Source organism: Manihot esculenta, chromosome 5 (genome assembly GCF_001659605.2).
Source record: "Manihot esculenta cultivar AM560-2 chromosome 5, M.esculenta_v8, whole genome shotgun sequence".
Classification (NCBI taxonomy): domain Eukaryota; kingdom Viridiplantae; phylum Streptophyta; class Magnoliopsida; order Malpighiales; family Euphorbiaceae; genus Manihot; species Manihot esculenta.
In genome coordinates, this window is record NC_035165.2 from 6,897,468 (window position 1) to 6,911,631 (window position 14,164).

Consider the following 14,164-nt stretch of genomic DNA (forward strand, 5'->3'; position numbering starts at 1 on the left):
CTGAATTACCTGTGGGAATTGAGACTGAAGCATTACTAGTACTGACTTGGTTAGTGGTGTGTGAAACTGCTAAATCTGAAGGTTGAATTAAAGCTAATAACTGCTGGATTTGCTCTTGAGTAAAAGGAGCACATGATCCACCAGAATTTATAGTTGCCGGCATCTGATACGACTGTACACTCTCATCTGTTTTAGGAGCATCATGCACTGCAATCTGATTGATAGATGAGTTTCTAAACTTAAAACCAGGAGGGAATCCATGTTTCTTATAGCATGTATCCACAGTATGCCTCTGCTTTCCACAGTAGGTGCACACCTTTGCATTGCTAGAAGGATTTTTATAGAAAGCATTTATGTTCTGTGACTGATTAAAACTAGTTGCTCTTTGAGAGTTTCCTTCAAGATTTGATGCCTTTGCACTAACAAATACCTTCACATTTTCACCAAGATCCAACTGTCTCTCTTGCTGTACAACTAGTGAGAAAACTTTATTTATGGAAGGCAAAGGATCTATAAGCATAATTTGAGATCTAACATGAGTGAATCTATCATTCAGTCCTTTAAGGAAGCGAATTGCATAGTCATTTTTCTGATATGTAGTAAATTTTGCCACAGCACCACAAGCACAAGGATCAGTGCATGTGCAAACAGGTATAGGTCTGAAATTCATTAACTCATCATATAGTATCTTGAGTTCTGTAAAATATTCAGTGACAGTACGATCACCTTGTTTGAAGGCATATATTTCTTCCTGCAGATCTGAAATTCTGAAAATGTCTCCTTGTGAAAATCTTTCTTGAAGATCTTTCCAGATCTCAGCTGCTGAATCAATCCATATGATACTCTGTGCGATGGAAGAAGATAAGGATCTTGTAATCCAAGATGAAACTGTTGTGTTGCATCTTTGCCAAGCAACGCGCATCGGATCTGCAATCGGTGGTGCTGGTAGAGTTCCATCAACAAATCTGTATTTGTTTTTGGATAATAATGCCATCTTCATAGCACGAGCCCAAGGGTGATAGTTCTTCTCATTGAGAAGAGTGGACACGAGTACAAGTGACGGATTCTCATTAGGATGAAGATAGTATGGATTGGATGGATTTTGCAAGTAGTCATTCACTTGATTCACGGCAACAACAGGTTGATTCGCCATTGAAAAAGAAAAGGAGAAGAAAAGAAAAAATTTTCTGAGAAGACGGAAAACGATTATCGAAGTAGAAGATGGTTATGGAAGCAGAAGAGCTCTGATACCATAACAAAAAAGGAATCGTTAAATGGAGAGAAGAATTGATGGATTTCTCATTGATAGAAGAGGCTTTATATACAAAGAAGAAAAAGAAAAAAAAAAGAGACTGAGCTATTCTAACCAATAAGATAAATACATTTGGATTACAAGTTAACTACCATTTCTCTTTTATTCTGTAACACTTGAGATTACTGCCAATCTCAATGACAGCAATCTACTTAGCTCCATTGAGTTGGCAGGACGCGTTGAATACGCGAGAGTTGTACTTAGTCCACTCATGAGAGCCAAATTTCAAGATCCCACACAAACTCAGTACTGGTCGTATTAGCAGCAAGCTAGAAAAATTTTGTGTACTGGCAACTACCTGCCTACAAATTTTGTAATTATCAATTCTTATTATTTATAATTTTCTAATATATATAATTACGCTGTTTATTATTTCTAATTTTGTATTATTTCATCTAATTTTCACGTAAATAAGGACTTAAATTAATTTAACACTTAAATTTTATATCTAAAACTTTTTTATTCATATTTGTATTTACTCTTCAATATACATAATGTTAAGAAAATAAAGGTTAAAGTAATTAATGAGAAAATTATTTTATTGACATTAAAATAATTTTTAAGACTATAAAATCTCTGAGTTTATATTTAATTGAAGTTCAATATATATATTCTGGCATTTTTTTTTATAATTAATATGCACATATATGGATTTTAAATTGGATTCTCATTTAGAATAAAATCATTTAAAAAATCTAGTAAATTTATTTTTCAAAAGGAAAAAAAAAAGCCTATATCTAGATTTATGTTTCCATATATATATATAATTCATATGGAAAATAGTGGTAATTATTCTTGTATACACCAAATAAATTACACCAATACAATGTAAAAATAAAGGATAAGACAATTCAACAATTAGCATTGGTTCAAAGTTAAATCGTCTTTTTTTTACTAAGTTTTTTTAATTTTTTATATTTCCCCTAGTGTTATAATCCCATAATTTCCAAATAATATTAAAATATTATTAAAAAAAATCAGAAAATTTAGGTTGTGCATTGACAACTCAGTAAAATATATATATATTAAACAAAAAATTTAGTCTAAAATCTCTTACACTGTAAAAAGGTTGTTCCACATGTGCAATAACGTCTGTTTATTTTGATAATGAATGGCCCCCACATAGACTAATATAGCTACAGATGTCATTCATGAAACCAAACCCTCAAAATCTAATTATATATATCAACTCCTCTCTCACTCCATCTTTGCTTCATATCTGCTATTGAGTTGTGTGGCTGTGTTCTTGATCTTTTAGGGGTTTTTCAGGTTTTTCTCAGCTATTAAATCATGTTTAATTAATGACTTGCTGTTATTTATTTGTTTATTTTTTATTATTTGATTTGATTAGGAGTTTTGCAGATCTGAAAATGAGCAACTTTAGGGAAATTGACAACAAAGGGGAAATGAAAGGTGAGATAAATTAGATATCTTGATGCACCTGCATGACATTAATGGTTTTTAGTTGTTTATTTACTTATCTTCTCCGATCACAGTCATAGACGGCTTGATTTGATCTTTTCATAAAGCCTTTCATACTGATTTTTCAATAAATTTTATGATTTTTTTTTTAAATTTTAGAAGAACAAAATTATAATCTAAAACTTTTGATCTAAATAAAAAAAACAAAACATCTCAAGTGATGAGAAAGTTATATATATCAAAATCACATATTTTATGATTCACTTATAAATTTGAGATTAATTAAATCTATTAAATAACTAATTAGTTTTTTACGCACGTAAAATTTTAAAATTAATCTATTAAATAATTAATTAATTTTTCTCGCGCGTGTAGAATTTTAAAAATTCGTTATCACGTAAAAATTAAAATATATAAAATAATATATAAATATTATTTTTTATGCCTTTAATGCACTTAATTTCTTTTATAAATAAAATTATATAATTTTTTTATTCACATAAAAATTTTCTCTTTAAAAAATTAATTAAATCTATTAAATAATTAGTTAATTTAAATTTTCGCTTTTAAAATTCTAAAAATTCATTAATGTATAAAAAATTAAAATACATAAAGAATAATTTTTTTATTAATTAATACATGGACATTTTAAACATAATAAGAGAGATTTGATTTGCAGCATAAAATCTAATAAAAATATTAATTATAATTAGAAAATCAGAATATTCTAAAAAGGGTTAGCCACCACCATTCAACAAAATATCATATATTAGTCATAATGCAATAAAATAAGCTATATATCTTTACATTCCTAAGTAATCAAGTCTAAATTAAACTCTTATCATGACACTTGGATTATCTTTGAAGTATGTAATAGACATTTTTGTCCTAAAATAATATGTAAAAGGTAAATTTGCTGCAAAACCCTAAAGTTCATGTGATATCAGGAAGGCTAATCTGAATATAGATGAATTCTCTCGCCCTCCTTCTGGAATCAGACGATTCCTTAATGAAGTTTTTCCCGATTACTACAGATATCCGGTAGTAAATTCATCTGTTTTGCTTCATTTAGTAATGAAATTATTCAGTTTGAAGCTTCAAAAGATCATAGTAATACTACAGATTTGTGACGCATGCACTATTTATATACAACAGAAGGATCAATGGACTCAAATGAACTGGTGAGCTCTTCATCTTTTGGCATTAAAAAGGAAGAGGAAGTGGAGAATAAAGGAGGCTGGAGATGTGTTCTTGCCTTGCCGGCTATAAGGAGATCCGAGATGGAAGTAAAGAATTTATTTATCAGCAGACCTTGTTGATATGCATAGAATTGAGCCCTACACTTTACATATAATCTGATTTTATTTTGCTATGATTTTCTTTTGGCGTTCTATTACATGTCTTTCAGGAAAATGACATGATTATTAAAGGAAGAGAAAAGATTGGAATTGTTGTAACTAAAGTGATTGATGGTCGGAGACACATGGGCAGTGTTGTAGCCTTTGATGCTGCCGCTAAATGCTTCAAGGTTTGAATTCTTTCTCTCTTTAATTTACATTCATCGATACATAATCTATCTCATATTTAATAATTAATCGTCGATATATTTAATAATTTTTCGAGACTAACTATATAAATATATCAATTTATAATTAATTTGCGATTTCATATACCTTATTTTCTGTTGAAAAAATTGGTATATTTATAGTTTCTTTGATATTAAGATGAACTGCTCATGAATAAATACAAGGTGTTTTCTTATACGCAGGTGGAGTATGATGATGGCAACTATGAGAATGTTGATCAAAATGAATTTGATGCAATTGTCGCCCCTCCTTTTCTTGTTAAGGCTTATTTCAATGATTTGTATGCTAGGTAAGTAAATACTAAATAGATTTTTTTAAAAATAAATTTAGATTCGATCTGTAAATTTTTTTATTATTAAAAGTTGTATTTGAATGATAATATCGAATGTGTGTGAAAATAATGAAGGGATAATAAGAAGGGGGAAGAGACAGGAACAATAATCACCCAAGGAAACTACTTTTCAAGTGAAGCAAATGAGGAAAGGAGGAAGAGAGCAAGGAGAGGGAGCAATTAATATAGTATTACATGATACTGCCGCCGCCGCCGCCGCCGCCGCCGCCGCCATTATCTCTCTATCCTATGAAATGGAGTTCTCCTCATCAATAAAAAACAGATTGGGAAATTTATTTCCCAGATATGCTTTTCTTTCAGTATTGGACTGATTTAATGTTATGTTTGCATTGCGTGCCTACATTTGAAATTTATGGTTTCAATTTAGTTTTACTATAAATTGTTAATAAATTATAGATTTCAAATTAAATCATTTTATTTATTCAAAAATTTTTTAGAGCAGATTTGATATGACAATATATATTTTTATAAATAATTTCAAATTCACACACAAATAATTTATTTTTATTGACACAAAAGTCATTTTTTAAGACTAAAATCTCGAGTTTATATTTAATTGAAAATTTTTTATATTAAAAAAATATATATATTATGGTTTTGCAAAAGTACATTTGTTGTTATATATATAAGTTCTGGCATTTTTTTATTAAAAATATACTTATAATTAATATGCAGAGGATATGGATTTTAAAATTGATTCTCATTTAGAATAAAGTAATTCAAGAAAATTAGTAAATTTATTTTTTTTAAAAAAACCTATATTTAGATTTATATTTTTATATATATGTATAATCATATGAAAAACTGTGATGGTTATTTTTATATACACCAAATAAATTATATCAACACAATAAAAATTTAAATACTTGATCCTATATATATATTCAAATTTATTTTATTATAAATTTTAAAATGGGTTTTCACCCATAATAGGTCATTTAAAAGAATTAATAAATTTATTCTCTAAAAGGAAAAAAATATTTATATCTAAATTTATGTCTTAATACATATATAATTCTTATAAAAAATTATGATGTTTATTCTTGTATACATCAAATCAATTACATCAATACAATAAAAATTTTAATAGTTTATCTTTTACTAATTTTTTTATTATTTTATATTTTTTTAATGTATATATCCTAGAATTTTCAAATAATAATAAAAAAAACTAGAAAAAACGAATGGGTCTACCATATCTGAGTTGTGCATTGACAATTCAGTAAAATACATACATAAAAAATATTAAAATAGTAGGATTTTTTTAATATAAAATTTAATCTAAAATCTCTTACATAGTAAACAAATTATAATTGAGAATTAAGTTTACTTTACAAGACGATAACCTATTAATCATTTTCATATGTAGGATAATATATGTTTATTTTAATAATGAATAATCCCTCATCAACACCCATGAATGGGTTCATGAAACCAAACCCTCAAATCTAGCTATATATATATCAACTTCTCTTTCACCCCCTTTTCTCCTCATCTTTGCTATTGAGTTATGTCTGTGATCTTATCTTTTAGGTATTTTTGAGGTTTCTTCTCAGCCACTGAATCATATTCTTGCTGTCATTTATTTATTTATTAATTTATAATTATTTGACAAATAAAATACCGGCAAAAATTAATTTATATGAATCTCTAAAACTTTTAATAGAGACAACAATATATTCTTTTTCATCGATAGTTGACGTAGATCGTCTTCTATGAAAAAAGAAAAAGAAAAAGTTAGATTTAAGGAAAAGAAAAATGCGAGAGTATCGAGACATAAAAAATTAAAGAGAAAAATTTGCGTTGATTTATATTATTAATATAAAATTAATTTAAATTATTTAAATTTATTTTAAATATGATTATTACCACTTAAATAAAATCCAAATATGTTTAATCAAATATACTTTCATTAATAATTTGCATAGAAAATATTTTTTATTAATATTTTTTATTTAAAAATTATAATATTTTTAAAAAATTTTAATTTTAATTTTTAAATAAAAATAAATAAAATAATTTATAAATATTATTATAAAATATATTTTTATATTTAATTAATTATTTATATAATCAGATTCGGATAATTAATGTCCTATATATGTTTATATCAATTTTTAAATCTAAACTCATTTCATACTTAATTATATCAATCCAAATTTATTTTATTAATATTTAATCAGAATACTTAATTTTGTCTACATATTAACCCTCGTTTAGACCGAAGTCATCTAAACCTGTTCTAGTGCTTATCAAATCTGTTTTATTTAAAAAAAATAAAGAAACACTTATATCTAAATTTATGTTTCTTATATACACCGAATAAATTAAATCAAACGCAATGAAAATTTAAATAGTCTTTTTTAACTAATTTTTTATTACCTTATATTTTTCTTGGATTAGATAGTTCAAAATTTGCAAATAATAATACAAACACTATTGCTCATCTCTTATATAGATCTTATTATTGGAGCAAATAAGTAAAAAAACTAAAGACTTATAGAAAAAAAAAAGTATACCTAGCTTCACAAGTTCCAACAGTATATTAATGCTTGCAATGAGTTCTAAAGACACATGAATATATTTACAAGTTTCAAGACATGTTTACACGCTTTTCCATTTTCATTAGTTTCAATGGCACACTTGCAAATGCACCTCTTCACATCCTCCTCTTCTTTTTATTATTGAGCTTGACCTCACTTTACAATCAATAATCTCTCCCTATTTTAACCAATGGAGATAAGTCCTGCTGTCTTGGAGCATAACTGATGTTTGTCTAGAGTCACTAACTTAGTTAATATATCAGTAATATTATTCTCAGTGTGAATATTTTTCAATTCAATTTTTTTGTATTCACTACATCATGAAACCAGTGGTACCTTACATCAATATATTTAGTGCGGCAATGATATGTGGCATTCTTGCTTAAACCCAAAACACTTTGATTGTCACAGTTAACCACATACTCATCTTGTTTTATACCCAACTCCTGTAGAAATATTTTTAACCATAATAGCTCTTTTGCAATTTCAGTAGCTGTAATGTGTTCTGCTTCAGTTTTCTGCAATTTAGACTGTCACGATAAAGCTCCCCTTGCGAAAGTAAATATATATCCAGAAGTAGACTTTCTACTATCAAGATCACCTACCATGTCTGCATATGTAAATCCCTCCAAAACTGGTTTTAAATTGCTAAAACATTAACACATTTTTGAGCCACCTCTCAAATATCTGAAAATCCACTTTATAGCTTCCCAATGCACTTTTCCTGAATTAGAAAGAAATCTGCTGACTAAACCATTTGCATGTGCAATAATTAGTCGAGTATAAACCATAACATGCATTAAACTCCCAACTGCAGAGGAGTGGGGAATATATGTCATCTGCTTCTTTTCTTCTTAAATAGAATGACAACTCTTCTTACTAATCTTAAAGTGATTAGTTAGAGGAGTACTAACTGGCTTAGCATTCTTCATATTAAATCTGTTTAGGGCCCTTTCAACATACTTTTCATGTGACAACCACAACTTCTTTACTTTTCTATCACAGACAATTTCCATGCACAAAATTTGTCAAGCTTGGCCAAGATCCTTTATGTTAAAAGAATTGAATAATTCTTTTTTCAATCCATTAATCACTTTAGCATCTTGCTCTACTATCAACATATCATCCACATAGAGTAAAAGGATAATGAAGTTATTATCATGAAATAATTTAAAATACATACAATAATTTGCATATGTTCTGGTGTATCCATGACTTACCATGAAAGAATCAAACTTCTTATACTATTACCTAAGAGCCTGTTTCAATCCATACAAACTCTTATTCAATCTGCAAACCATGTGTTCATTTCCTTTCACTTCAAATCCTTATGGCTGAACCATATAGATTTTCTCCTCTAAATCACCATAAAGAAAAGTAATATTTACATCTAACTATTCAAGTTCAAGATCCAAACTTGTAGTTAATTCAAGAATTACTCTAATAGAGTTCACCTTTACAACAGAAGAGAAAATTTCATCAAAATCAACTCCATTCTTCTTATTAAAACCCTTCACAACTAGACGAGCTTTATGCATAACAAGCTTATCACCATCTTTCTTCAATTTAAACACCCATTTAATCTTCAATGGCTTCTTGCCTTTTGGATGTTCAACCAACTCATATGTATTATTCTTCTTCAAGGAATTCATCTCCTCTTGCATTGAATTTATTCAATGAGCCCTTTCTTTATGAGTTTAAAACTCTTGAAAGCTTTTTGGCTCTCCTTCTTCCGCAAGAGTAACATACTCAGAACTGAGATATCTAGTAAATGGATGATACCCTCTAGAAGATCTTCTAAGTTGAGACCCTTCAACTTATGGTGAATGTGGCTGCTTTCCCTGCTCAACATTCTCTACATGTTCATCATCAATATTAATTGGTGTTGGCATCTATCACAGGTTCTTCATTCAATTCTCCTTCTACGGCATGAGTAGTTGAGGGAGATACTGGTGAAGGAGCAATTATATATCTGCACTTGACTTATTAATTGCCTTAGAATCTGGAAGAATTTTATGCTAATGAAATACAACATCTCTTGATTTGAAAATTTTCTTCTTAACAGGATCCCATAGCCTGTACCCGAACTCAAAATCTCCATAACCCAGAAAAATGCACTGAGTAGCTTTATCATCAAGCTTTTGTCTCTGCTTCTTTGGCACATGCACAAAGGCTTTGCACCTAGATACTTTCAAATGAGAATAGCATACCTCTTTTTTAGTCCACACTCTCTTAGGAATGTCATAATCCAATGGAGCTTATGGAGATCAATTCAATATATAATAGGTTGTGAGTAAAGCTTCTCCCTAAAATGATTAGGTAGATTTGTCATCTTTAACATGCACCTGACCTTCTCAATGATGGTTCTGTTTATTCTTTCAGCCACACCATTGTGCCACAGGGTGCCAGGGACCGTCTTCTCATGTCTAATGCCATGCTCAGAGCAATAGGCTTCAAACTCCTCTGACATGTATTCACCTTCATTGTCACTGCGGAGACATTTCAAAGAGACACATTTTTCTCTTTCAACCATGGCATGGAACTTCTTGAAGCATTGAAAAACCTGGTCTTTTATTTTTAAAATAAACATTCATAACTTTCGTGAAGCATCATCAATAAAAGTTACAAAAAATCTAATGCTTCTAATACTTTTTGTCTCAATGGGACCACAAACATCAAAATATACCAAATTAAATACTCTTTCTTTTCTTTTAGAAGTGCTACTAAAAGAAACTCTATTTTGGTTTCCTAATAAATAAATATCATAAGGGTTTAAATTTATACCTTTAGCAGAGGGAATGAAAGAATTCTCTGCCAAAATCTTCAGCCCTTTCTCACTAATATGAGCTAGTCTTTTATGCCACATGTCTGTTGAAGTATCATCTTCAATTGTATTTAATTCAGTATCAAGCAGCTTCAGTTGAGTCTTCAATAGTTTATTAAAAGACTTGCTTATGGCCACCATCATAGAACCCCTGATCAACTTTTATTTTTTATTATCAATATAGCTATGGTAACCATCTAAATCCAAAAAATGAGTAGACATCAAAATTATACATAGATTTGGTACATGTCGCACATCTTTCAATGTCAATTTGCAACCCAAATCAATTTGGACATGCACAGCACCAACTCTCACCATAACAACATAATTGATATTATTGGCCAATTTTTCTTGGTGTGTATTCAGAAAAAATATTTCTCATAGATATAGCATGATAACATACTCCTGAGTCAATAATCCATTCAATGTAAGGATCTGCAACAATATTACATTGATCATCTTCAAAGAAAAGCCCTATTAATTATGTATCTTCATCACATATTGTGGCAGCTGTATTTTCATCATCTGACTTCTTTTGATTCTTCTCATTCTTCTGAATCTTTTCATCATTTTATTCTCTTTTGAAAGCTTATAATTTCTTTTGATATGACCCTCCTTGCCACAGTGATAGCAACTAAATTTTCCTTTTGTTTGTGACTTGCCTCTGGATTTACTATGTCCCTTAGGACCTCTACTCTTACTTCGATCCCTGTTCTCTGTGACAAGAGCCTGTGAAGTATCTACACTCATGTCTTTGCGCCTAATCTCTTCATTGTGTATGCTATCTTTGACCATCTGCAAAGTTAATACACCGTTAGGAGCAGAGTTACTAAGTGACACTATCAAAGTCTCCCAACTTTCTAGCAAAGAACTCAAGAGAAGTAAAGTTTAGAGTTCATCATTAAGTTCTATCTTCATGGTAATTAGCTGATTCACCAAATCTTGAAATCCATTCAAATGATCTGCAATAAAGTGTCATTCTCTAAGCTTTAAGTTCACTAGCCTCCTGATTGTAGAGGCCTTTTTTTAGCATTCTTCCTCTCGTACATATCTTTCAGTTTCTTCCATAAAACCTGTGCACTAACTTTATTGCTGATGTGAGGATAAATACTGAATATTTTCCATAGTCTTTATGTATAGTTTCTTCCAGTCATCATTAGATTTTTCATCAGACCTGTCAACATCCAATTTAATAGGATCGAATACATCCTTGTAATAGAGATAATCCTCCATCATTGACTTTTTAATTGAATAATTTGTAGCCGACAATTTGATTATTGGAATCTGTTAAGTGATTTATCTTAATTTACACAATTATACCCACATCGGAATAATCAATTAGACTCTAATATCACTTGTTGGGGGTCAGTCAATAAGAATAATTGTGTAAACTAAGATGCGTATAAAAAATACAAAAGAAAATACAATAAATTAAAATATCAAGCACAAATAGAGAACCCAAAATTTACGTGGAAAACCCTCTTGTGTAGAGGAAAAAATCACGGATCAAACTTCAAATCAAAATTCACTATTAATAAAAGCTAGTACAATCACTCTCATGTTGCTTACAAATAAGAGATCTCTAATACAAGGAATACCCAAACTATTTTTCCACCCACAACACAGTAGAAAAATAATTTTTTTTTAGATATATTTGAATATTAATACTAGCTAAACTCAATAGTAATAAGAAAGATTACACCTTAAATTTCCTTGTAACATTTGTGCAAAAATTTCAAAGAAAAAAAAATTCTTTTCAAAAGTTATGCACACTCTCTCTAAATGAATCAATCAGTCTCTCTGATTGAATCAATCCATCTCTCCAATTGAATCAATCTCATATATTTTTTTTTTCTCCTCATCTCTTATATAAATCTTATCCTTGGAGCAAATAAGTAAAAAAATCAAAAACTTATGGAGAAAAAAGTCTACCTACCTTCACAAGTTTCAACCGCACATGAATGCTCGCAACGAGTTTCAAAAGTACATTAATGCATTTGCAAGTTTCAAAGCATGTTTGTACATTTTTCCACTTTCACTAGTTTCAATAGCATGCTTGCACATTTTCCCATATTCACTAGTTTAGTACACTTGCACATCCACCTCTTCACATTCTCTTATTCTTTTATTAATAAATTGGACACCACTTTCAATGAGCAAAAAAAAAGGATCCTATGCACATATTGGCTTTCGCTTAAAATGAAGTCATTTAAACCCATTCATGTGCACATATTCAAACCCCTCTGAATGAAGTTACTTAACAAAAATTAGTAGAAGAATGAAGTCATTTTAAAAAAATTAGTAAATTTATTTGTTTTTTAAAAAAACGACACCTATATCTAGATTTAGGTTTATATATATATATATATATATAAATCATATAAAAAATTATGATGGTTATTCTTGTATATACCAAATGAATTACATTAATACAATAGAATTTTAAATTTTTTTTTCACTAAATTTTTTATTGTCTTATATATTTTTTGGTGTACATACTCTAGAATTTTCAAATAATAATAAAAACACTAGAAAAAATAAAAAAAAGGGGCAGATCTACAATATCTGAAAATTTAAGGTGTGCATTAATAACTAAGTAAAACACATACATAAAAAATTATAAAATATTAAGTGTTTTTAATAAAATTTAGTCCAAAATCTCTTAGACTCTAAAAAGGTTGTTATTGAAAGTTGAGTTTGCCTTTCTAGGTAATCTATTAATATTTTTCATATGTGCAATAACATCTGTTTATTTTGGTCATGAATGGCCCTAGTGGCTAAACCAGAATTTTAATTTAAGATGGCAAATTTTGATATTCCGTCTGTTTTATAGTTATAGATTTATTTTATTTTTATTTATTATAAGTTATTTTTTAAATATAATTTATTTATTAATTTATTGATATACTTATATTTGAAATGTATTAAAAATAAAATTAATTAATTTTAAAATAATTTAATATTTAGAATTATTTAATTTTAATATATTGATATAAACTTATAATATATTATGAAAAGACCAAACAATATTTATTTTTTAAGTATATTAACTATGTTTTTAATAAATGTAAAAGTAGAATTAATTTATTTTTGTGAAAAAACCTTTTTTATTAACTAAACAATATTTAATCAATTATTAATATTTAATTCTATTATATAACTAATTATTCACTATTTTTATACTAAAAAATATTTTTCTAATTGATATAATTGTAATAGGTAACATCAAATGCCAGTTATAAACTTATAAGTTAAAAAGTATAAATTATGCTTATTTATTTTTTTTTATCAATTTTTAATAATATCATTGATTCCGGTACAATTTAAAACTTTAGTTAAATTTCGTTTTTCAAGGGAAAAAAGTTTTTTTTTTTATTTTTTAAAAAGAAAATAGGCATATATTAATTTTGAATTATAAAATTTAAAAAAGTAAAGAAAATTTTTAAAATAAAAAAAAAAAATTGAATGGCCCATCACCCCACACATAGACCAATATAGCTACAGGTGTCATTCATGAAACTAAACCCTCAAAATCTAGCCATATATTATCAACTTCTCTCCCACCTCCTTTGTTTATCTCTGCCATTGATGCAAGTAACAGAAGCAATGGAGATATCTTAAAGGCTTAATGCTGTTAGGTCTGGCTCGGGCAATACTGGATTTGATGGGTGCTAAATGCTATAGCAATACAAGGGGATGCAAATGGATAGAATATTCATAAAAATTAATTTTTTGTATACGAATACTATTTATATTAATTCACTTCGAATTTAATTAAAAATTAATTTAAATTATTTAATTCTATCTCAATCGATTATTACTGTTTAATAAAATTTAAATATGTTTAATAATTTTTATTTAAAAATTTTAATATTTTTAAAAGATATTTAAATTTTAAATGAAAAATATAAAATAATTTATAAATATTATCATAAAATATATTTTTTATTAAATTAATTATTTATATAAATAAATTAGAATAATGAATACCTAATACATAAAACCCGACGCACTCTAATCTGAATTTACTGTTTATATTAATTTTTTAAATTTAAATCTAAACTCAAATATAATTATTTAAATTCATTCTATTAAATTTGGTCGGATTAAATATTTAAAAATATT

General features: G+C 27.9%; 1 protein-coding gene across 1 annotated transcript; it reads left to right on the top strand.

Annotated features, from left to right (window-relative positions):
* Nucleotides 1–3,897: 3,897 nt before the first annotated feature.
* On the top strand, nucleotides 3,898–4,872 carry LOC110614926. Its single transcript, XM_021756616.1, has 4 exons — nucleotides 3,898–4,020; nucleotides 4,143–4,262; nucleotides 4,503–4,609; nucleotides 4,727–4,872. The coding sequence occupies exons 1-4, from the start codon at nucleotides 3,898–3,900 to the stop codon at nucleotides 4,833–4,835; spliced, it is 459 nt and encodes a 152-aa protein (XP_021612308.1). The 3' UTR covers nucleotides 4,836–4,872.
* Nucleotides 4,873–14,164: the final 9,292 nt, after the last annotated feature.

Bases quoted from the DNA above. Each gene is read 5' to 3' on its own strand.
- LOC110614926 (XM_021756616.1), top strand. From the start codon at position 3,898: ATGGACTCAAATGAACTGGTGAGCTCTTCATCTTTTGGCATTAAAAAG. The intron at 4,021-4,142 runs GTAAAGAATTTA...CATGTCTTTCAG, and splicing joins TAAGGAGATCCGAGATGGAA to GAAAATGACATGATTATTAA. The intron at 4,610-4,726 runs GTAAGTAAATAC...AAAATAATGAAG, and splicing joins TTCAATGATTTGTATGCTAG to GGATAATAAGAAGGGGGAAG.